The sequence below is a fragment of the Selaginella moellendorffii genome, unplaced genomic scaffold, assembly GCF_000143415.4.
Source record: "Selaginella moellendorffii unplaced genomic scaffold, v1.0 SELMOscaffold_12, whole genome shotgun sequence".
Classification (NCBI taxonomy): Eukaryota; Viridiplantae; Streptophyta; class Lycopodiopsida; order Selaginellales; family Selaginellaceae; genus Selaginella; species Selaginella moellendorffii.
The window spans coordinates 915,122-935,614 of record NW_003314273.1 but is presented as its reverse complement, the minus strand read 5'-3'; the positions used below and the strand labels follow the sequence as shown (position 1 = coordinate 935,614).

Here is a 20,493-nt window from a genome sequence, read left to right as displayed (position 1 = left end):
AAAGTGTTAGAGCACTTTTGACATGAAAAAAACTTTAAACAAACAAGAAAACAGTAGTGTTATCTTATGGAGTATGTTGGTCTTGGATACTAATTTCTTATATACATTATAATGATGAAGTTTAAGATAACCATGTCTATTATATAATAGACTAGAGCTTTTATATAGTGCTCATGGATGCAAGTGCTTTAGTAGAAGCTCTTGACTAAGCTTTAGTAGCTAAAAACATTGTGTGATTCTTATTGAAATTATTCTAATTCTTTACTCAAGAGTTGCATATGTGGAGAGTCCTCTCTAAGGACTATATTGTAATTATCAAGTAAGATACTGAAAAGTAATGCCAAAAGTCCAAGTACAACCCATCAAATTAGTTGGAGTGAGAGAAAGCTAAAACCCTAGAGTTGCACACCTAGAGCATGTGTTTCTGAGCTCAAAGTGAAGATGAACTAGATTCATGTGATATACTCATGCATGGTAAATATAGTTTATATTTGTGATTAATGTTAAACTTTGATTACTAACTAAGAATATATCTGGATATTCCAGATATATTCCTTACACTCCTATAGGTTTTCTAAAATATAAAATATTGAAATATTAAAAAATAATTAAGAATGAGAAAATCCAACACCCCATCTTATGATTTAGGGAGAAATCAATCTTGCACTAAGTTTCTCTTTTAATATAGCTAGTAACAGACTTCTTGAAACAATTATCTTGTCATGGAGTAAGATATTATGATTATATGTAAAATTACAAAGTGGCTACTGCTTGTAGGTGGAACTTTTAACTCACTTGTTGTCCTTCCATTAAAACTTGTTACAGACTTGTGTTACAAGAGAAAAAAAGATGATGTAAGAAAGAGAGATAGTGTGGTGTGGCCAAAAAATTTCATAAGTATGAAAGCTTATGAACAAAAGAAGTTAATGGAGGCATCTCATGGAGGTAGGCTTGTGGCAAAGGTCTCAGCCCCATGAATAAGAATATGTGTATGGGGAGGAAGTCATCTAGATCATCAAGAAGAAGCTAGATCTTCCAAGTTTGGCATAAAGATTGATCTCTTTTGTTCATAGGCTTTTCATACTTAATGAAATTTTTTCCTCTCTGCCACATCAGTTTTTCCCTTGCTACATAAGCATCTGTGTTGCAAACTAGAACAAGTTTTAACTAGAGGCCACCACATGAGGCAATAGAGAATCTTTGTATTTCTTCAAGGAACCTTGTAGTTATTTCTGACTTTTCAAATACAAACTCTAGCAAACAAAGGCCATCAATTGATGATTTCACTTCCTAAATGTTAATGATGCCATATGCCAACTTAAACAAGTTGAGATTGTCATGGAAATCAAATTCCACTTACAAAACAAATTTTGAACTAAAAAGAGAAGTATTAAAAGCATGATAAACCTTTTTAACATTGAATAAAATCTTAGTCCCACACACATAGTATATCAAAAAGAAAAGTCCAAAACCTTTTTATTGGCAAACGACTAATTTGTTTCAATAGCTTTCTTATCTTAGGTGGTTACATAAAATATTGATGTTATTGAGCCTCTTTGGATTACTTAGTCTAATAGATTTAAGTTTTTATCTTTTTCTTGGATCCACATTCCTAGGATTTTGGAAGAAAAAGAAAAAACTCAATTGATCCTAAACAAGAAGAGAAGTCCATACTAAAACTTATTACTTTGATCATTAGGATTTAGATCTCATTTCTTCTTAGAACTGATAAAAAATAAATAAAATTTTGATTAATAAATTTATAGGATCTAAGAAGAAAAAAAGAGCTGAGAGAGAGGAGAAGGAAAGGGAGGGTCCAAATATATAATAGGGATAGTGGTTTAAAGTATGATTGACTACTTAAGATATTAATTTGGCTCTCACTAGGTTATGTTGCTCTTTATTTTATGTTTAGTTTGGGTCTAAGCCCAAGTTTCATTCTACTTTAGTTGATGGGGTACTGACTTATAAAGGAATTTAAGTGTGTATTAAACTCTTGTTTTGTAGTGTAACAAGCTTGGAGTTTGGTTTCAAATTTAGATGTGTTACATTTGGTATCAAAGGTATTGTCTCAGTAATTCTTATATAGCTTTTATTGAAATTTTTGACTTTAGTTGCATATACAAATACTTTTTTAGTACATCCAAAGCAATATATGTAGAATTAGTTAGATTGCACCATTTAGTAAGATATTCATTTATTGTTAGAGATATGTATACATCTAGTGAGATGGCCAAATGGAACTGACTTGATAATGCTTAAACCTCTAGAGGAGTGAATCAAGAGGAGGAAACTCTTACTAAAAATATTATAAAAAAGACTGAGGCTAAGTTAAAAGAGGAAGAGTTTTGGCCTGAAGTTACACCATTATAGTGTAGGGCTTAAAACATTGAAATTGAGAATTTGCAAAAAGAGGAGAACAAGAAGAGGAAAAAAGAAGTTGAGGCAACTAAAATAGGTAAATTTAAACAACTAAACTCCTTTTTAAGTTTTGAGAATAATGAAGTTTTAGACTCCTTTTAAAGTTTTGAGGATAATGAAGTTTTGGACTTCATTTTAAGTTTTGAGGATAATAAAGTTTTGTAACTACCCCTAGTTGTATGTGTTTCAAAATTTAAGCCCCTGAAGGAGGTATGGAAGACTAAGTTTACAATATAGAAAAGCATTTCATAACGGCAAATAGATGATCAATGAAGGCTATATATATATAGTTCTTTCTCACATATTATGCCAAAACTTGGTGGTGTCAAGTGTGTAGTGAAAAAGGATAGACTAGAAGTTGGACTAAAATGTGGTTTTATATCATAAGGAATATTTGTCGGATATCTTGGTCTTAAAATTTGAGCAAAGTTAAAATAGTTAAAGTAGTATAGGGATCTTATGCACTGTGTTAACATATTTGCTCATGAGCACATTATGATTGCAAATATGAATAACAAAGATGTTTGGAGTTATTTTTTGGAAGGTTTAAGTTCATTTTCTCACAATGAGATTTTTAAGTTTAAGACAAAGATATACCTAGAGTGTAAGGAGGTAGCACAAAAAGTTGCTTTCAATCACTCACTCATGGAATAGTATAAGTTTTACTTTAGAGGCTTATAAGTAATGATTATCAGTTTAAATAGTATTATATTTAGTGACCTAATACCAAATGTAAGTTTCTAAATTTGGACTTCCCAGGAGTCAACTAGCATAGTACTACTCAAACTCTCCATCTAAATTTATATAATCTTTTAATACATTTTGTATTAAAGACATCTCAAGTCCGACTCTAAGTAAACTTATTTTACCTTGCTTCTCCTTGGAGATGGTACTAATAAATTAAACTTTTTACCTTTTCTTGCTCCAATGAAAGGAATTACATTATATGTTGAGATTTTCCAAATTCAAAATTTTATAAGATATAAGTATGCTGGCTTAGTTAATGGGGTACCACCTCCTTCCATTAGGCCACTAGTATGCCTATAAGGAGTTAGTGCTAGTATTAAACCTTCATTTTGTAGCACAATGGTATTGAAGTTTAATTCTAACAGTATTAGAGTTCAGCTCTAAATTTAGGTATTAAAAGAAAAGTTAAATACTTTTTACATATATCATAATTGTTATCATTATATTTTCTACATTTCAAGGATCATAGAAGAAAATAAAAAAGAATTGGATTGATTGATCTTCTAGACAAAAAGAAAAGTCAAAATTAAAACTTTTTATTTAGATTATATTATTTGAGGTTGTTGTCTTCTTGTTTCTTCTTGAAACCTAGAAAAAACAAGAAAATAAAAAACTCAACTAATCAGTTTAAAGAGAGTTAAAATCCTCAAAAAATGAGTATTTATTGATTTCTTTTTTCCAAATTCAGAAAAGAAAGGGGATACACATGATCTAAGTAAGAAGTTTTTCATTTAAAAGATCAGTCAATCAAGTGTTTTTGTTTTCATTCCAGAATTTTTTGGAATTTAAAGACAAGAAACAAAGAGATTATAGTGTACATATGAAAGAACTCTAGTCAAATGCAAGGATTGGCACCAAGCGTAAGAAAAGCTATACCATGTGTTGTGAATATTATACATTCACATTAGTGGAGGTGAGGGGCACTTTTGATTGTTTCTGAAGAGTGTTTGGATTTGGGGTTTTGGTTTAGATTTAGTTTTTGTATTGTCTAGATCTAGCTATTTCAATTTCCTTACTTTTGTTCTTTCCTTTCGGGATTTTGGTTTAAATTTAACTTTTACATTGCTTAAATCTCCCCTTCAACCTTTTTCATTTTTTTTCTTTTGCTCTTTCCTTTTCATTCATCTTCATGGTAGAGTAGTAGTTTCCTCCTCCTTCTTTGACTCTGGAGCATTAGTTGGTGCAATTGCTCGATGCTATGCAATTGTAGTTGAACAACCAAACTCAGTTGATTGGGGATGATGTGTACCATTAGTTCAATCACTTCATGGTAATAACCATATATCATTCTTAGGATGATACTCGACGTTTGCGTGAGTTTCCCATGTGTCTTCAAGGGATGGTGTTGCAATGGTACAATGGTTTGAGCACAGCCACTTGTGCGGATTAGAGTAATCTCCCAGATGTTTTCAAATGCATATTTGAATATGCCGACAATTATGATGATGCCTTTCAACAATTGTATCGTTTTCGTCAAGGGCCATCTGAGTTAATGATGCAATTTGGCATTTGTTTCCGAAGCCTCCTTTTTTCTTGCAGAGCCAAATATATTAGAGCGGATCAAGTCGGGAATGTTGTGGCTAGCACTTCATCAAAATCTTGTAAGACTTGATCTAGACGTTGCCTCTTCCACTTCTCGCTGCATGTTTTTCAGCTCCACTTTTTATGGGAGATGGTTATGTTCCAATGGAGGTTGATGCTATTACTGCTCAAGTTCAAGGATAAGGGTGAGGACGTGATCGCGGCCATGATGTTTGCTACTAGGCATGTGATGAAGTTGGTCACACTTATTGGTGTTGTTGGTGTTTTTTGGATTGGCAGCCTCCATTCCTAAATGGAGACTTTGGCATTAACAATGTTCTGTTGATGTTGCTATAGTGGAAAGTCTAGACACTAAGATGCATCCGGGAAACGAGGAGTCACACGAGTAATAGAGGGACCTTACACAAATAAGTTAGTGACCCCTCTCTTTCTTTCAGGAGTATCATCAAGGGGTTCACTTGGCACTAATTCATCCAGTGTTTACTTTCCAAGCTTGTTTTTATAATAAGAGATCTTCTATTATTCTCTCCATATTGGTTGATATAGATTTGAGTTTATCTTTTATTGCTCAACCTGTTGCCACATATTGCCATCTCCATTTGCATTATACGGCAAAGTTAGTTTTCATTCTTTATAGTAATAGTCGTACACATGCATGTGTATGAGATAAGGCAAACCTAGTTGTGTGTGTGGGCAATCTCAAACTTGGGTTGTAGTCATTGCAGTCATTGTAGTCATCCTTGATATGAATTAGTTGCAATGCAATCATGCCAAATATGACTTTAAGACTTCTCCCCTTTGCCTCATACTTCTTTATATTTCATTAATTCTTCTCACTTTAGTATTTCTTTATCCCTCTTTTACCTTTGCTTCCATTACTTTTGTTTCCCTATTACTTCCTTTTATATTTCTATCTTGTTTCACTCTTCTCTTTTCCAATCCCTCTAATAGTTTTTGTGTTGCAGCAGTTGATTGACTCATGAAGGAGTATGTCAATCTCTTTGAATTTGATTTATCATCTAGGGCCAAAATTGCCACATATCATCTGATTCCAATTGGGGATACGCATCCAATCAAGAGTAGATTCTTTTGGATAATGGCCCTAAATTTATAGTTGAGGCATTTCATGTTTTGATATCTCGATTGGGGATACATCACACTTTCACAAGTGATTATCATCCATAGTCAGATGGTTTAGTGGAACGACTTATTCAGACATTCAAAAGGATGATCGCAAAGTACATGAACTTTTAACATTCGGATTGGGATAGTTATTTGTCATCTCTTCGGTATGTATATGTCACAAAGGTGTAGAGTTCTGTTAGTGCTTCACCATATAAACTCCTATATGGTCATGATCCAATATTACTAATGTAGTTAGGTTTACTTTCACAATTGCCACGAGCTGTCGATGCTAGGTTGTGGGATTAGTATTTGACGAGCATTTTTCCACTTGTTTGAGTAGATTTTGCCGAACACGTAGGCCATATACAATGGGACAACAACAGCACTACAACTCCCATCATCATCCATCTGCAGAGTACAAAGTGGATGATTTGGTGTTTGTTTTCCACATTTTACAGTACGTGGTTTATCTAAGGGTTCCTTGCTCAGTGGAAAGGATCATATCGATTGTTATGGCAAGTTGGACCACAAGTTTATAAGGTTTGGCATAACATTCAGCAGGCCAATCCTTTAGAAATTGTGTATATGTAGCAATTGAAACAATTCATACAAAAAGATTAATGTAAGTGATTAATTTTTCCATTCTACTTTGTCACTTAGCCACACCTTTGACCACTTGAAGGAGTCTCACTCACAACATCTATAAGTCTTATTCCAGACTTAAGGACTTGTTAGCCTTGAGAATGGCTTCCACACCACTCAACCTTTGCATTTGGTCTAAGTGCTCCATGTGTTCAATCCCATGACCAACACCCCAAGGTACCACCAACAAATCAGCCAATTACATTAGGGCCATGCCCTTCACCTTGGTCACACCGGTGGTTTAACACCACCTGCATTATAGTCCCGTCTCTAAAAAATTAGGCCATTTATCCATGAATGATCATCCCAAATCCACTCCTTAGCATCCTTAAGATGCCCGCCGATATGGGGAATAGCCTTCCCCAATATCCCTTTTCCAGTCCTCACTAATTCCCTTTCTATTCATGGCTGTGTTCACCAACACTACCACTGGATCAAAGCCCACAGGCCAGACTATTAAGTCCCACGGTCCCCTAGGACTTCCTCACCACATGACTGTATCCTTGGTCACTACATCAGAGGATTGATCCTCTTCCTTTCCACAGTCTAGGTCTTTGAAACAACATTTCGGAACATCATGGCTCTACGTGAGCCTCGTGGATACTCTCCTTGCTTTTCGCCTTTGGGTGCTCTAGCCATAGGCTTAGAGCGAAGTTTCGTTGAGCCACACCAGGTATCCAAGTAGGTAATGCCACCCACGCTTGGACTGAGAGCATTGACCATTCGATCTCCCGGGGGAATTAGAGCTGGCTCTTGAACACTTCACTAAGTTACCCTACTTGTTTGTCCATGTTCACTCTAGTTTTGGACTTCCCAGTGGTCAGCCCATCACCCAACACCTAGGTATAGCCTTCTTGGGCCAAATTAGCCTTTCCTAGCTAAACTGGCTCCACTGGACTCCAACCCCCACACTCTCCCTACTATATTTTTTGGAACCCCCCGCAGCCCTCCCCCTAAGGGATGATCGCTTTGGGCTTTCACCCAACAGTTTGTATTAGTATTTGGACTCGAACTCAAACTTAGACTTGGACTCAGTCTCAGTCTCGGCCTTGGACTCGGACTCGGTCTCGGTCTCGGTCTCAGTCTTGATCTCAATCTCAGTTCCATCTCGGACTCCATCTCAAGTCCATCTTAGACTCCATCTCAGCTCCATCTTGGACTCCATCTCGGACTCCATCTAGGGTCCATCTCGGACTCCATCTCAAACTCCATCTCGGGTCCATTTCGAACTCCATCTCGGTCCATCTCGAACTCCATCTCGAGTATATTTCGGACTCTTCCACATGTTATGTGTTGGTTCTCTTGTGTCCTTTTTCTAAAGGCTCGTTTATGGCTTGCTTCGTGCTTGTTCCTCGAGCACTTCATTGGGAGTTCCACTCCCGCTTTCAACTTTCCAAGTCAGAGCCTTTAATCTAAACATGTTACGCTCGTTTGGCTTTCGCTTCAGCCACTACCATGTGGCACCCTTTCAGCTCCACTTCGGGGCTTAGGGATTTGTGTCTCACAATTAAGAACAACTAATACCACCTATAAATCCATTGATGCCTCCTTCTGATATTCTTCCAAATCTCGGCCCATCTACAAGAAAACTCTGATAGCCTTCCATTATTCTAAGAGGAGGGGATGATATAAGGTCTAAGTGTATGGCAATAATGTCATATACTAATATTAGTATAATGGGATTTTAATAATTATTGGATTGGTTTCAATTTAGACCACTTGCTTTTTATATAAGTTGGGGTTTTTGGGTTAATTGATATGCACATTTTCTTTATTCCCTTTTTATATTCCATGCATTCATAATATCAAGTAAATTTACTTTCTATTATGTGCTACTTTTTATATTAAATATTTTATAGATACTACTGTAGTAGCAGTTAGATTCTAATCTTTTAATATCAATTATGTCAATTACATTATATACCAATTTAAGAAAATTGAGATTTTCATAGAAATCTAATTCAACTTATAAACTAAATCTAGAACTATAAAGAGAAAATTAAAAATATAACAAATATTATTTTATAATTATTAAATAAACTCTCGTCCCCAAATGCTAGTACACAAAGAAGAGAAGCCCAAAAACTTTTCATAATTAAACAAAAAAATAAAAAAATAAAAAATAAGTCATATAATTTTTACTTGTATTATGATTGTTATTATCCCTTTTTTTTTGTCTTTACATTTTTAAGTTTTTGGAAGAAAAAAAAGTTTCAATTTAAACCTCTCTTCACTAAATATGACAAGAAGAGAAGAGAAAGTTATTTTTTCTACACACATTATCCAAATAAAAAGCTTCTTGTCAGAAGATTCATTAATTAATGTTTTTTTTCTTGAGAATCTTAAGGATTCACAGGGATATATGTAAGAAGTGTCTGTAATGTTTTCTCACAAACATAAATCAAGGAGGAAATAAAAAAATGGCAATCCCATACAAGTAGAAAGAAGCTCTGGGGACAAGGAGAGAAGCTAATGCTTATCTTGATTGCTCTTCTTGTTGTCTCATCGCTTTCCTTTAGATACTTCACCAAATCTTGGAGAAACTTCTCTGGAACCCTATCTCCTTATCTTCTATCCAATCATACGACAGGTAGAGTGCTAGCATGGAAGCTTGAGCAGCTCAAAAACAGGCAAATTTCCTGATCACTCCCATTCTATCCTTGCTTCACAGCTTTCATCATCTCCTGCTTCAGCCCGGATCCTAGATCTTTCTTCACGCCTTTCAGATCTACTACAATCCAGAAAGGACCATGGCTTTCCAAATGAATAAGCAAAATCGGCCAGCTGGAAAGATCAATATTTCGTGTTTAATAGCTCCCGGCAGAAACGCAGGTGGAACTTTTTAACTCACTCGAGAACAGCGTTGTACCAAAAAGCCTGGGCATGAAGCGACAGAGAATCTTTGTATTTCTTCGAGGAACCCACGCGTAGCCCGCCGTCAATCCAGTCACTGCGCTGAATCCAAGACTCCCGAGAGAAGTCCAAAACTCCCAGCACCTATAGCACAAACCATTGAGGCTCAGACAAACATTTGCCAAATTCTTTTACCACTCCTCCTTTCCAAGAAAGTATGGAAGGATCAGCTCGATTTGATAGCACCTACACGAAAATTTTTTATAGTGTGAGGACCTGAATTGGTTTCGACTCTGGTTACCTCAACTTTATCAATCCCTTCCTGGTGAGAAACTGTGTGGACAATTCTGCGTGGTACAAACATAAGGGATTGATAAAACGAATCGAAATACGCACTTATCTTCAATAAATTCGGCAATGCCTGGTGTAGAGGCTACTCCTCCAACCTGTAAGGCAACTGACTCATGCTCGATTAGAAAAAAAACGGAAGGCTTACCAGGAGGATACTTGAGAAAAACTTCATCTTTAAATCCAAGCGACCTGTAAAATACTGGCAATGCTTAATGCGACTGAAGACTATGACTATAGTTACCCATTGATAGGACACTGCTGACAATGGCTTCATGTAGTCCTAGAAGAGAATTGCCAGAAGGAGAAAGTGCAGAGCTATGACCGTTCGTAAATTGTTCATTGCTGAAGGCCGTCATTCCTGCCTCCACCGGGTCCACTAGCATGTCTTCGTGATCAGAATAGTACCTACATTATTTCTCTAGCTTTGGTTGATGGTCTCCCTTAAAGCTTACCAAGACCTCGGTGGAAACATACGTTCCTCGGGTGTAAGGAGTGACGGATAAAACAGGCCAGCAGGTGGCACCTGTTCGTAAACCATCAGAGACGAAAAACTTGAAGCAAATTCTTACATTGAGTGCGACTAAAGTGACTTTGTAAAGATCGGACTCGCCAGGGGTGCAAGAAAACACATCTGCCGTTGCAGTGAGATCACCTCCAACCTGCGCATACAGTCAATGCGAGACAGTCGGGAAAGACTTACACTTAAAGCACAGTGAGCTTGCTTTAGACGATCAAGCATTGTCATGTCCAAAGAATTTGTCAATGGATCGGTTTTTAGGAGGGGCCAGTTCCCGTACCGTTGTTGGACCCATAAAAGACATCTTGATATGTCCTACAGTTCACATGAAGTTAGAAAAGCACGTGAACTCACATGATGTACCTCTCCACCATATGGAAGAATTTTCTGAGAGACTGATATAGACACGCCGTCCTAACGGTAGAAAACAATTGAAGTTAAAACAGCGACGAAACATTTACGCAGCCTTGCCTCAACGCAGATTATAGAAGTAACTTGAGCCCCCATTTGAACTACGCATGCCGATGAAACGCCATTTCCAAATGTAGCTGAAACGCATTCCTACACTTAAACGACATCAAACTAAAGCGTAAGGAAGCTGAAGAAGAGGTACCTGATGTACAACTACAGAGTGGAACTCTAAATCCCTCAGTAGAACCGAGACTACCTCCTTAACTTCTGCAAGTAAGTTAGTAAGCATTTGGCGCTCCTTCTGATTAGACAAACCTCTATTGTCAAAAGTATCAGGAACAACGAGAACCGCAGATAAGTTCCGTCGTCCCGCCTTGCTAATTAACATCTTTTCTGCCAGTACCCAGTTCCAAATAGCATACATATCGTCGCAAACCTATAAATATTTTAAGTAAAGCACAGAGATCGTAGTTGTAAATTTACCTGTTGCATGGGATACTGTGGCGAAACATTCAAGCGACCCCTGCACATTGGCCTTCTCAGCACATAAGGCTGAGAAGCTGGGATCCTTAAGGCCTCCTCTCCACATATACAGCGGCGATAAACAGGGGCGCATTCATCGTTAGCTACAGAGACAGATGAAGCACACTTCAAACAGAGACGTCAAATTTCTCGTGAATACTACCCCTTTGCATACCTCGTTCCATTACTTGTGTCCATGGCAGCTCCAACTTCTTTTCTTGCTCACATTTTACATAGCCTCCTCGAACAACCTCTTCCTAAAGTAAAGCACAAATCTTAGTTGTCAAACCATGAAAAAGAGTAAACTACCTTCGAGACATCCATGCCATTTGTGTCATTGCCAGGAACTCCTAACAAGGCTTCAACCTGGAGAGAGGATTCCATTTTGTTTAGAAGTCGAACGGCTTCAAACGAGTCACCTTAAGGCACATCTCTTCTCGATCTCTTCGTAAAACTGGTAGAGTGGCCTGTTATCAGCAATTAGCATGAAACCAAGAAAATGCGAAGGTAAAATAGTGCGGCTGCATACCATTTGTTCACCTATAGCCCCATTTCTAGTCCCAGAATCCTCACATTTTCCGTTTCCCGCAGAATGCCAGGCAACACAATGCGGCACTACGACCGGATCTTGCCACGATCCCAGCCCGACGCGAAGATTGGACGATCCTACAGCGCAGAATCCAGATTCCGGTCAATGCTGCAAATGAATCTGGAAATTTTTCCACACCTGGATTGATCACGACGAGCTCCAGGCCTCGCTCCGCGATGAGCTGGGTCGGCTGGAGTGATTTGTAGTAATCCATCGCCTTGGCGCCTCCTCCTCCGCCCTCGGCCATGGCCAAGAAATTTGAAGCCCTTGTAAAACCCTAGAAATAGGACAACTGCCCAAATGCCAGAAGCCCATAGGTTAAATGCCCCAATGGGCATTAAGGCAGAGATCTCTCTGTTTTGTTCTCTCTCCCTCACGCTCTCCCTCTTAGGTCTGTAAATACACGATCTTTTCTTCTCTGGCCGCCACCGCGATCGCGATGATGGCGCTGCCCCTTCTCTCCCTCGCGATCCTGTCCTCCTTCGTCTTCGCAGCTTCCGCAAGCAATCACACATGGAGCGGCGGCGGCGGCGGCGGCGGGAGCATCGACCAAGCCCGGCTGCGATTGTTCTTGGAGGAGACGGCCTGGTACAATCATCTGGTGCTGCGACCGCTGGCTCTCCACTTCGATTCCATGCCGCATGCTCTCCGGACATGGCTTCGCAACTACATCGCGGGGCTCATCGTCTACTTCCTCTCGGGCGGCCTCTGGTGCCTCTACATTTACTGGTGGAAGCCCCGGATCTATTTCCCAAACGGTATGATTTGTTCCTGGTAAGGCCCTGATCTAGGCTTCTCATCCTAGGATCTTTCTTGAAATTCATGCGTCCTAGATCCAAGAATTCCTGGAAATTTCCAAGACTCTTAAGCTTCCTTGAGCTAGAGGCAGGATTTTGGGCTTGCTAGTCCGTGATTCATAGAAATCGAGTCTTAGAACCCTCTCTCTATCATTCTAGATTGGGATTTTTTTTCTTTCTAACATTGAGCATTGTTCTTGCAGGAGGAATTCCAAAGCAGGAGCCAATATGGCTCCAGATCAAAGTCTCGATGAAGGCGATGCCACTCTACACGCTGCTCCCGACGGTGTCCGAGTACATGGTGGAGAGAGGCTGGACCAAATGCTTCCCTCGAATTAGCGACGTCGGCTTCCCCACCTACATTGTCCTGTCGCTCACGTACTTGGTGATGGTGGAGTTTGGCATCTACTGGATGCACCGTGGTCTTCACGACATCAAGCCTCTCTACAAGCTACTCCACGCGACGCATCACATTTACAACAAGCAGGACACACTGTCGCCATTCGCGGGTAAGAAAAACTTTCTTCTTTGCAAAGTTAGCTAGCAATCTCTTGAGTATCTAGATGCAAAGCAATATCTCGAGTATAGATGCAAAGCTAGCTAGCAATCTCTCGAGTATAGCTGTCTGATGAGTCTGTGATTACTACTCCAAACAGGGCTGGCGTTCCACCCGATCGACGGGATTTTGCAAGCGCTACCGCACGTCCTGGCGCTGTTCGTGATACCGATGCATTTCTTCACTCACGAGTTTTTCTTGTTCCTCGAAGGCATCTGGACGACCAACATCCACGATTGCATCGATGGGAAAGTGTGGCCGATAATGGGAGCCGCATACCACACCATCCATCACACGACTTACAAGCACAACTACGGCCACTATACGGTGTGGATGGACTGGATGTGCGGGACACTGAACGAACCAGCTCGGCCAAAGAAGGCGTAGAAAGCTCGAAGCATCGTTTGTGAGATATCTCCTTTACATTTTTCACTTTCTAAGCCTTTTGTTCGTTATTTCTTTGTTCTCTTCTTTTCCTGCAGTAGGGCAATTCGCTCATAAATTATCAAGCTCGTCCTCTGTTGAGATACGTTTTGTTCATTAGTTTGGAGGCTGCATATTTTTCTAAGCCAGCATACGACGGCTTTCTAAAATAAAAGGAAAGGGACATCATGATTCAATCAAGGGTGATAAAATATTCAAACAATGGAATGACAGCAGGCTTGCAAAGATTCCATCGAAAAATAAATTATTCGTTGACAGCCACCTCGATTTGGCTACGCGGCCTCGGCAGCACTGTCCTGTTGTGCAAAACAGTGCTTCCCAATTGACAAGCTTTGGTGAATTCCTTACCTTGCGCAACAGAGGCTTTTGCAAAGAGTTATCTTTCTTTTCCTTGGACTGTCCCCATATCAATAAATACAAGCCCGAGACGACGATTGCGGCTCCCACCATGCTGCGAAAACGAACAAAATGTAATTATCAGGCTTGGATTGCATGTATCCAACAGCGTCTTACCTTCCTAGTCGAAATCCTTCTCTCAAGAAGAGAAAACTCAGCACTGCAACAGCCACTGTCTCGAGGGGCTGATACGCCGCTACTGTCACTGGGCCGCATCGTTTCACTCCCCACGACTGTATCGCAGAGACCAGCCCCGAGGCGACTACACCCTTCAAAGAAAACAAACAAAGAGAGCTCAAACCGCGGAGAGAAGAGGAAATCCAAACGACTTACAGCATATACAACTGTAATGGTGGCCGACGTTGAATTTAGCTTCCACCTCGAGAAGTTGCGATCGATCATAAGAGCCAGGATGGCGAGCTCAATGCAACCGATGCCAATCGATATAGAAGCGATGGATAGCGGAGCAGGAAATGTCTTCATGAGTTGCGCCTGTTGTGGACATGAACCGTCGGCTTTAAGATCACCAAAGATCTACAATTAAATACCTGTAAGATCAGGAAGATGGCAAAAGACAGGAACGCTGCCGTCAGGATCACAACGCCTAGATTCCATGAGCTGAAGTGAAACCCATGGAGCAAGCGATTGCCTGGAGAAGGCGGCCGTATGATCTCTGCTCCTCTGTAGAGGGACATTATCAGTGCACCAGTAACTCCGAAAGTAGTCCCAAGAATCTTAGCTTGTCCTTCTCGAGTTCTAAGCTTTACTCGCTCTATTCTGCAAAAAGGAAGAATTATAAGCAACATCATAGTGTCGTGCATACCCGATAAAGTAAGATATTAGGAAAGTGAAGACAGGCATCGAGTTCCTGTACGCTGAAGTGAAGGAAGCCGATGTGTATCTCAGGCCCAATATATAGCTGATCTGGTTGCCAAGGATCCTGCATCAATCAATACACAAGCTTGAATATCACTAGAAAGCAAAGAAGCACTGTGTACCCGATCGTCCCGAGACACAGAAACATCGGAAGTTGTGCCCACTCTAGCTTTGGTCGCTCGTTTCTGCAGGAAATGCAACTTCTTTGACGCTTGCACCACCAATCTGTGAGCTATATACCTCTCCAACCAGTAAGCAAGCGGTGCCAGCACCAGGAAAGCAATCGCGTTCCTGTATACTGGGAAAACAAAAGGACTGAAGCCATCGATGAGAAGATTCCGGGTCAGTATCTCAAACCCGGCAAACCCAAGCTGCAAGACCACAAGAGCCGCGTGAACCTTGAGCTTCTCAAAGAGATCGATTGGTTGCATGGCTTTGAAAACAAGTAATTCCCACCGTCTACCCCTGGAGCTCGTTTCGAAGAACCGGCCCCCACCCAAATATTATCATCCCTGCTCTTTCGTTCCTATCCTCTCCTACCTTTGCCACCATGAGGAACAAGTGACAGCTGGTCTTGATGGACAGACATGTGTTCCGCTGGAAGATTTGTTGGTAAAAGCAGTTATGACTCGCAGCCCGATCCACTGTAGAGCCAAAATACCAGCAATCGCTAAAGTCTGCCATTTGGACACTGTCGCCGAAGGCTGCTGCTGCTGCTGCGTGTTCTGCGGCGGCTCGAAGGCGTTGGAAGAATTTGTCAGTGCCAGGCCCAGGCTGCCCACTGATATGACTCCACTTGGAGCCTCATCCATTGCCTGGAACTCGATAACGTGTGGCTCGGCCTGGCACACTGCAAAAGTTCTCGATGAGAATTTGAAACAAGATAGCAATATCAAGAATGCACCGCTGGATGATGCAGGCATTGAAGCACGAAGTTAGGAGATCATGATTCAAGAGATTGCAATTCTACCATCTTTGTAGAATGAAACTACCAGCGATGCAGACAGCGAAAATGGCAGAGAGACTGCCGAAGCTACAGTTAATCATCGATGCTATCAACAAGGAGAAAATGCTTGCTAGAAACTAAGAAAGCGCCACCTTCAATGAATAGGATGCCAGGCATTTGGAATGCATGGAAAAGAAGAAAACTTTACCTCCGAGAGGACTATCAGGAGAAGAGCAATTGACATCGAGGCAGTAGGGACCCAGCTTGAGGCCTGCGAAGACGAGCGTCGCGCTAGGTTGGAATTCCCGGACAACGTTTTCGAAATCGCTGGCATTGTAGCGAAGAAACACACGGCACGATGCCTTGCACTCGTCATCCGCGATCGCGATCGAGACCGTGTACACTGCCTGCGGGAACTCCAACTCTACGGGCAACACGAAATATTTCAGCGTTACAAGCAAAAGATGCGAAGAAAGAGCGCTTCACTCTCGTAATCTTGCGCGCGGCCGGAGCGCCACACCTGATCACAAGCTACATTCTCAAGACATCATCCGATCTTCCCGCTGCGTACCAGAGAAACGACGAGAAAGGCCGCCATCGTCATCGCCATCGTCATGGCCATCGAAGAAAGCAAGATTAGGGTTCTTGAGTAAACAAAGAACTTCTTTCTATTTAGCCAAGAGCAAAGTGCGCTCGATCGTCAATCATCGTCGGAATCATACTTACCATACTTGTTCCTCATCCGCATGAAATCCTTGGGGTAGCCGCTGCGCTCCGCCTCCTCCTCCGCTAGCCTCTTCGTGCTCTTGAGCACCGCCTTCATGTCCACCACCGCGTACACCTTCTTGGGATCCAACTCCGCGAGCTCGCGGGTGATGTTCCCCGGCTCGTCCGGAAGCATCACTCCAAACGCACTTGCCTTGTCAAGCATGCTCTCGAACTCCTTCTGGTTCTGGAATTTGAGCTGCATCGCGCGACCCAAGCTTACCAGAGTGATGGGCACATTCTTGTTGTCAAATCTGGGCTTGGGCGGTGGCGGCGGTGGCGGCGGCGGAGGAACGTAGTACTCTTGCTGCTGCTGCTCCTGCTGGGATTGATAGGGAGGAGGAGACGAGTACTCGGCGTCGTAGATCGGTCCTCCGGGAGAGTAATCTTCGTAGGAAGTGTTGCTTGGATCGGTGAAGTCCTCCGCTTCGGCGTAATCCTCTCCTCCCTGGGGCGCAAAGCCCTGGCCACCTTGATCGAAACCCTGTCCCTGAGAAGAAAAATTTCCCTGGCCTTGAGGAGGAGGAAATCCCTGGCCCTGGGGAGATGGAGCGCCTTCAGGAGGAGGGGCCGTAAATCCTTTGCCCTGAGCAGCCGCATTGCAATATCCTGCCTGGAATCGCTTGGCCACCGCCAATCCCGTCGCCCGCCGCCGCAACAGCGCCCTCGCCAAGCCCCCAATCGCCATAGCTCGGTAGAACCCTAAACCCTGAACCCCACCATTTTACGCCGAATTTGGGTTCGAATCCACCGCCGTGATGGATTGGATTAGGGCATCGTGATCGGCGATGGCGCTCCTGCTGAAGAATCTATGGCGGCACAGAGATCTGGGTCGCTCCTCGCTCGACTCCAGGTGCCTGCTGCTCGCGGCGGCTAAGAATTTCGCGACGGATTCCTCGTGGCCAGTGTTTGACAACAAGAATGTAGTGCTCTCGTTTCTAGACAGGGGAAGGATGCTCAAGCTGCGGTTCCAGGATCAAGAGGAGTTCCAGATGTTCTTGGAGAGGGCGAATGCGGTGGGCGCGACTCCGCCGGACGAGCCGAATTGCATCACCAGCAAGCTGTGCGAGTTGGATCCGCGGCGAATCCATGTGTTGGTGGACAGTAAGATTGTGAGCAAATACGCAAAGAAGCTCGCGAGGGAGAAGGCCGAGAAGCAAGGCTGCCCTTCGGACTTTGTTACATTCCTGGACAAGGACTACAAGGTCGACGATGATTGAAAGGCTTGTTCTCAAGGTTTTTGGATATAATGAGGAGTTGTGTACTATATTTTAACCAATGATCAAAGTAATGCAACCCTTTTGGTTGCATTAGGGCATAACATTCGTACCAAATGGTCCAAATCCGTGTACGGCAAACTGGGGCTACTTAGTTGTGTGTTTCTTTAGTTCTTATTTCCAAACGTTGGCGTGACTTTGGCGCAGCGCCTTGGCTTCGTCGCGGCGCAATCCCTAGGAGGATGGGGACGAGGAGCAACGCGATGTCGATCGAGCGACAACGTCGCAAACTTTAGTTTGATGCCCAGGTATTCCTGTAGAGTAACTAGGGATAGGTTGCTGGAAGCATCGCTCGCTAGATCAGGGCGCCCCGACTTAATCCTGGTAAGTTTTTTCCAAATTTTCAATGCCAGGGAATTCTTGCTTGCGTGCCTTGGGTTGTGTGAGTGATCGTAAGTCCTGCCTGAGACGGATGCGTTCATTGATTTTCGATTTGCAGTGCTGCAAAACTTAAGAAATTCTGGATTTTGTTTTCTTCTTTCTTTTTCTCGCTTGCTTTTTAGGTTTGTGAGTTCTTCCGAGACGCATGCAAGTGCTTTTGCTTTGTCAGTTTTTGTTCCTTGGTTTTCTTCTTGTTCGTTCGTTCTTTTCTTTTTTTCGTCCGAGAAAAGCTGTTTATCTTCCCTTTGTTTTTTTTCTTTCTCAGAGTGGTTTTCTGATTGAAGCACAATGAGAATGAGAGCGGCTCGAAAGAGATCATCCTTGGCTGCCGGTGCTGACATTAGAACAACAGGTATCGTTCAACTGGATGCTTCCAGGCCCGAGAAAAGGGCCCGCTGTGACGGGTGGTCGTTTGCCGAGACCTCCAACCCAAACAGAGGTGGAGAGGCAGCACCTCAAGGAGCCCTTCCTTCGTCGCCTCGGTTGGAACAGCAGCCGCTAGACACGGATCGTCCCGAAGACAAAAGCTTCGAGAAGGAAAAGTCCTGTGAACAAGATGGAGACGAGTGCCGGACGTCCAAAGAGAAAGAAACTCCGGCGGAAGCGGCTGCGGACCAGAAGAGCTTGCGACACTTTTCGAGGGCGAGGCAACCAAAAGCTCGGGTATCAGCCGCCGAGGCTTCTGCTCCTCAACAGGGTGCAGAGAACCCTTCGGATGCGTCGTCAACTTCTCTGGAAAACAACAACGTCCACAAGGAAGCGAAGAACAGGAGATACGATTTGAGACACTCTTACGTTGATATTTACCAGATCCCGGAAGAGTTACGCTGCTTCGTGGATGAGGAGGAGGAGGAGGAGGAGGAACTTCCGGATAAAAAGGCCAAGATCCGGAGGAGGAGGAGGCAGGACAAGTCATCGAAAACTCGGTTGAACAAGGATAAGGTGGAAATGATCGAGGAGTGCCTGAATTTCCTGGAACAGATGGGACTTTTCAAGAGCAGTGTTTTGGTGGAAGAGAGCTCCGTAGTGGCTGTCCATCCGGGGAGCGTTGGCGATGGAAGTGCTACCGCCGAGAACTGTAGAGTTTGTGGACGGCCCGGGAATGCAAACTCAACACTGGTATGTGATACGTGCGAGGAGACGTATCATCTCTCCTGCTGCTACCCGAGGATCAGAAGCGTGCCACGAGATGATCGCTGGCTCTGCAGCTTTTGCACGAGGAAACGCAAGAAGAAGACGGCCGAGCTGAAGATATTCCCGGCGGGACATTTTGAAGAGAAGCTTCCTGCAGCTTGGAAGATCGACAAGACTAAAGTTCGTGGCTGGGACTTGCAGCGCATGGAGAGAACTCAAGTTCGTGTTGGAGATGAGTTTCAGGCAGTTGTTCCGGAATGGTGTGGCAAAGTTTCGTACGAGGATGTGTAAGTTCTCTCCGGTTTCCTTTTTTTTTTCCGGTCTTTAACGTATGGTTTTTCTTGTGCAGTCGACCAGATTATCCAGGTCTTGAGGCTCCTCGCAGTCTGGCGGAGAAATTAAAAGAGAAAGACCAGGCCGAGCAAACTGTTGCTGCTGTAAGCTACTACTCTTTTTTTTATTCTTTGCTGATGTTCTTTCTATCACCAGAATATTTGGCCTATGGGATGGATACCAGCTAGGAGCTTGCCTGAAAACGAACGAGAAAACTGGGTGCAATGCCAAAACATCATCTATGAAGAGGGCGATTATCTTCCAAGCGGAGAAGTGGCAAACAAGGACATAGTTTGCGGCAAATGGCGAAGGTATTCTCTCATGCAAAAAGCTCTGTAACTTACGTGAGATATCTTTTTTTCCTTTCCAGGGCTCCTTTACACATTGTCGCCGATGATGGATGGGAATGTTCGTGCGCTGTTGCATGGGATCCTCGTCACGCTGATTGTGCGGTACCACAGGTCTGAAAGCTCATTCTAAGACATTCCAGAGTTTTGTGTTGATAGTTCTCTCTCGTGTAGGAAATCCCCACTGAAGAGATCAGAAAGAGACCGAAAGCTCGAATGCAATCTCCTGGCGAGGTAAAAATTCCCGGAAAAATGTAGCGATTGTTCTTAGTCGCTTCTGGCAGGAATGGAAAAACTCGGGAAGACGAGGCAGAGCAAACCAAAACATGACAGAGTTCTATTGATTTTCGCACGTAAGTGTCGTTCACCATCGTGCTTGATCGATCTCGATTATTTTCTCTTAAGTTTGTAAAGGAAGAGGATTTTTGTTTGTCTTCTTCCCTTCACGATGGTTTGGGAAGGAAGAAAAGAGTAGACAACGAATAATAATAGATTCATCATCTGGAATCCAACGGCTAGGA

At 42.6% G+C, this 20,493-nt stretch overlaps 6 protein-coding genes across 10 annotated transcripts; 2 read left to right on the top strand and 4 right to left on the bottom strand.

Moving 5' to 3' along the window:
- Positions 1-9,244: 9,244 nt before the first annotated feature.
- LOC9660302 (actin-related protein 9) lies at positions 9,245-11,989 on the bottom strand. Of its 3 annotated transcripts, none has more exons than XM_024674414.1 (19): positions 11,859-11,989; positions 11,661-11,797; positions 11,551-11,598; positions 11,441-11,497; positions 11,307-11,388; positions 11,093-11,235; positions 10,925-11,045; positions 10,812-10,876; positions 10,670-10,759; positions 10,562-10,612; positions 10,382-10,513; positions 10,251-10,340; positions 10,134-10,204; positions 9,923-10,086; positions 9,827-9,870; positions 9,727-9,776; positions 9,632-9,677; positions 9,526-9,576; positions 9,245-9,474 (listed from the first exon to the last, which is right to left on the bottom strand). In XM_024674414.1, exons 1-19 carry the CDS (start codon positions 11,965-11,967, stop codon positions 9,325-9,327), a joined length of 1,701 nt encoding a protein of 566 aa, XP_024530182.1. In that variant the 5' UTR covers positions 11,968-11,989; the 3' UTR covers positions 9,245-9,324. The 3 variants fall into 3 exon arrangements, 2 of the variants coding, with proteins under 2 accessions (XP_024530182.1, XP_024530183.1); XM_024674415.1 differs by having other exon boundaries at positions 10,812-10,873; XR_002992320.1 differs by lacking the exon at positions 9,245-9,474 and having other exon boundaries at positions 9,522-9,576; positions 9,827-9,880.
- A 77-nt stretch (positions 11,990-12,066) lies between these two features.
- On the top strand, positions 12,067-13,697 carry LOC9659513 (delta(7)-sterol-C5(6)-desaturase). 2 transcript variants are annotated; one of them, XM_024674418.1, is made up of 4 exons: positions 12,067-12,478; positions 12,721-13,026; positions 13,174-13,479; positions 13,556-13,697. In XM_024674418.1, the coding sequence occupies exons 1-3, from the start codon at positions 12,160-12,162 to the stop codon at positions 13,458-13,460; spliced, it is 912 nt and encodes a 303-aa protein (XP_024530186.1). In that variant the 5' UTR covers positions 12,067-12,159; the 3' UTR covers positions 13,461-13,479; positions 13,556-13,697. The 2 variants fall into 2 exon arrangements, with proteins under 2 accessions (XP_024530186.1, XP_002969511.1); XM_002969465.2 differs by having other exon boundaries at positions 13,174-13,611.
- On the bottom strand, positions 13,574-15,231 carry LOC9660301 (protein WALLS ARE THIN 1). 2 transcript variants are annotated; one of them, XM_024674417.1, is made up of 8 exons: positions 15,030-15,231; positions 14,912-14,974; positions 14,737-14,853; positions 14,462-14,690; positions 14,247-14,405; positions 14,031-14,182; positions 13,866-13,968; positions 13,730-13,813 (listed from the first exon to the last, which is right to left on the bottom strand). In XM_024674417.1, the coding sequence occupies exons 1-8, from the start codon at positions 15,218-15,220 to the stop codon at positions 13,790-13,792; spliced, it is 1,038 nt and encodes a 345-aa protein (XP_024530185.1). In that variant the 5' UTR covers positions 15,221-15,231; the 3' UTR covers positions 13,730-13,789. The 2 variants fall into 2 exon arrangements, with proteins under 2 accessions (XP_002969284.1, XP_024530185.1); XM_002969238.2 differs by having other exon boundaries at positions 13,574-13,968.
- A 76-nt stretch (positions 15,232-15,307) lies between these two features.
- On the bottom strand, positions 15,308-16,378 carry LOC112346159. The gene is made up of 4 exons (XM_024674419.1): positions 16,307-16,378; positions 16,222-16,255; positions 15,944-16,159; positions 15,308-15,639 (listed from the first exon to the last, which is right to left on the bottom strand). Exons 1-4 carry the CDS (start codon positions 16,355-16,357, stop codon positions 15,326-15,328), a joined length of 615 nt encoding a protein of 204 aa, XP_024530187.1. The 5' UTR covers positions 16,358-16,378; the 3' UTR covers positions 15,308-15,325.
- Positions 16,379-16,435: 57 nt separating this feature from the next.
- LOC112346171 lies at positions 16,436-17,188 on the bottom strand. Its single transcript, XM_024674458.1, has one exon. It carries the CDS (start codon positions 17,186-17,188, stop codon positions 16,436-16,438), a length of 753 nt encoding a protein of 250 aa, XP_024530226.1.
- A 715-nt stretch (positions 17,189-17,903) lies between these two features.
- LOC9660300 lies at positions 17,904-20,479 on the top strand. Its single transcript, XM_024674416.1, has 7 exons — positions 17,904-18,101; positions 18,424-19,579; positions 19,642-19,729; positions 19,782-19,936; positions 19,996-20,086; positions 20,147-20,206; positions 20,257-20,479. The coding sequence occupies exons 2-7, from the start codon at positions 18,447-18,449 to the stop codon at positions 20,314-20,316; spliced, it is 1,587 nt and encodes a 528-aa protein (XP_024530184.1). The 5' UTR covers positions 17,904-18,101; positions 18,424-18,446; the 3' UTR covers positions 20,317-20,479.
- The last annotated feature ends 14 nt before the right edge of the window (positions 20,480-20,493 follow it).

Bases quoted from the DNA above. Each gene is read 5' to 3' on its own strand.
- LOC9660302 (XM_024674414.1), bottom strand. From the start codon at position 11,967: ATGGCCGAGGGCGGAGGAGGAGGCGCCAAGGCGATGGATTACTACAAA. The intron at 10,877-10,924 runs GTTTGTCTAATC...ACTTACTTGCAG, and splicing joins TGATACTTTTGACAATAGAG to AAGTTAAGGAGGTAGTCTCG. The intron at 10,613-10,669 runs GCAAGGCTGCGT...TTCTACCGTTAG, and splicing joins CTTCTATAATCTGCGTTGAG to GACGGCGTGTCTATATCAGT.
- LOC9659513 (XM_024674418.1), top strand. From the start codon at position 12,160: ATGATGGCGCTGCCCCTTCTCTCCCTCGCGATCCTGTCCTCCTTCGTC. The intron at 12,479-12,720 runs GTATGATTTGTT...TTGTTCTTGCAG, and splicing joins CCGGATCTATTTCCCAAACG to GAGGAATTCCAAAGCAGGAG. The intron at 13,027-13,173 runs GTAAGAAAAACT...TACTCCAAACAG, and splicing joins CACACTGTCGCCATTCGCGG to GGCTGGCGTTCCACCCGATC.
- LOC9660301 (XM_002969238.2), bottom strand. From the start codon at position 15,220: ATGCAACCAATCGATCTCTTTGAGAAGCTCAAGGTTCACGCGGCTCTT. The intron at 14,406-14,461 runs GTATTTAATTGT...TGTCCACAACAG, and splicing joins CCATCTTCCTGATCTTACAG to GCGCAACTCATGAAGACATT. The intron at 13,969-14,030 runs GTAAGACGCTGT...TCGTTTTCGCAG, and splicing joins GAAGGATTTCGACTAGGAAG to CATGGTGGGAGCCGCAATCG.
- LOC112346159 (XM_024674419.1), bottom strand. From the start codon at position 16,357: ATGGCCATGACGATGGCGATGACGATGGCGGCCTTTCTCGTCGTTTCT. The intron at 16,160-16,221 runs GTGAAGCGCTCT...TGTTGCCCGTAG, and splicing joins CCGCGCGCAAGATTACGAGA to AGTTGGAGTTCCCGCAGGCA. The intron at 15,640-15,943 runs GTAAAGTTTTCT...GAACTTTTGCAG, and splicing joins TCCTGATAGTCCTCTCGGAG to TGTGCCAGGCCGAGCCACAC.
- LOC112346171 (XM_024674458.1), bottom strand. From the start codon at position 17,188: ATGGCGATTGGGGGCTTGGCGAGGGCGCTGTTGCGGCGGCGGGCGACG.
- LOC9660300 (XM_024674416.1), top strand. From the start codon at position 18,447: ATGAGAATGAGAGCGGCTCGAAAGAGATCATCCTTGGCTGCCGGTGCT. The intron at 19,730-19,781 runs GTAAGCTACTAC...TTCTATCACCAG, and splicing joins CCGAGCAAACTGTTGCTGCT to AATATTTGGCCTATGGGATG. The intron at 20,087-20,146 runs GTCTGAAAGCTC...TCTCTCGTGTAG, and splicing joins CTGATTGTGCGGTACCACAG to GAAATCCCCACTGAAGAGAT.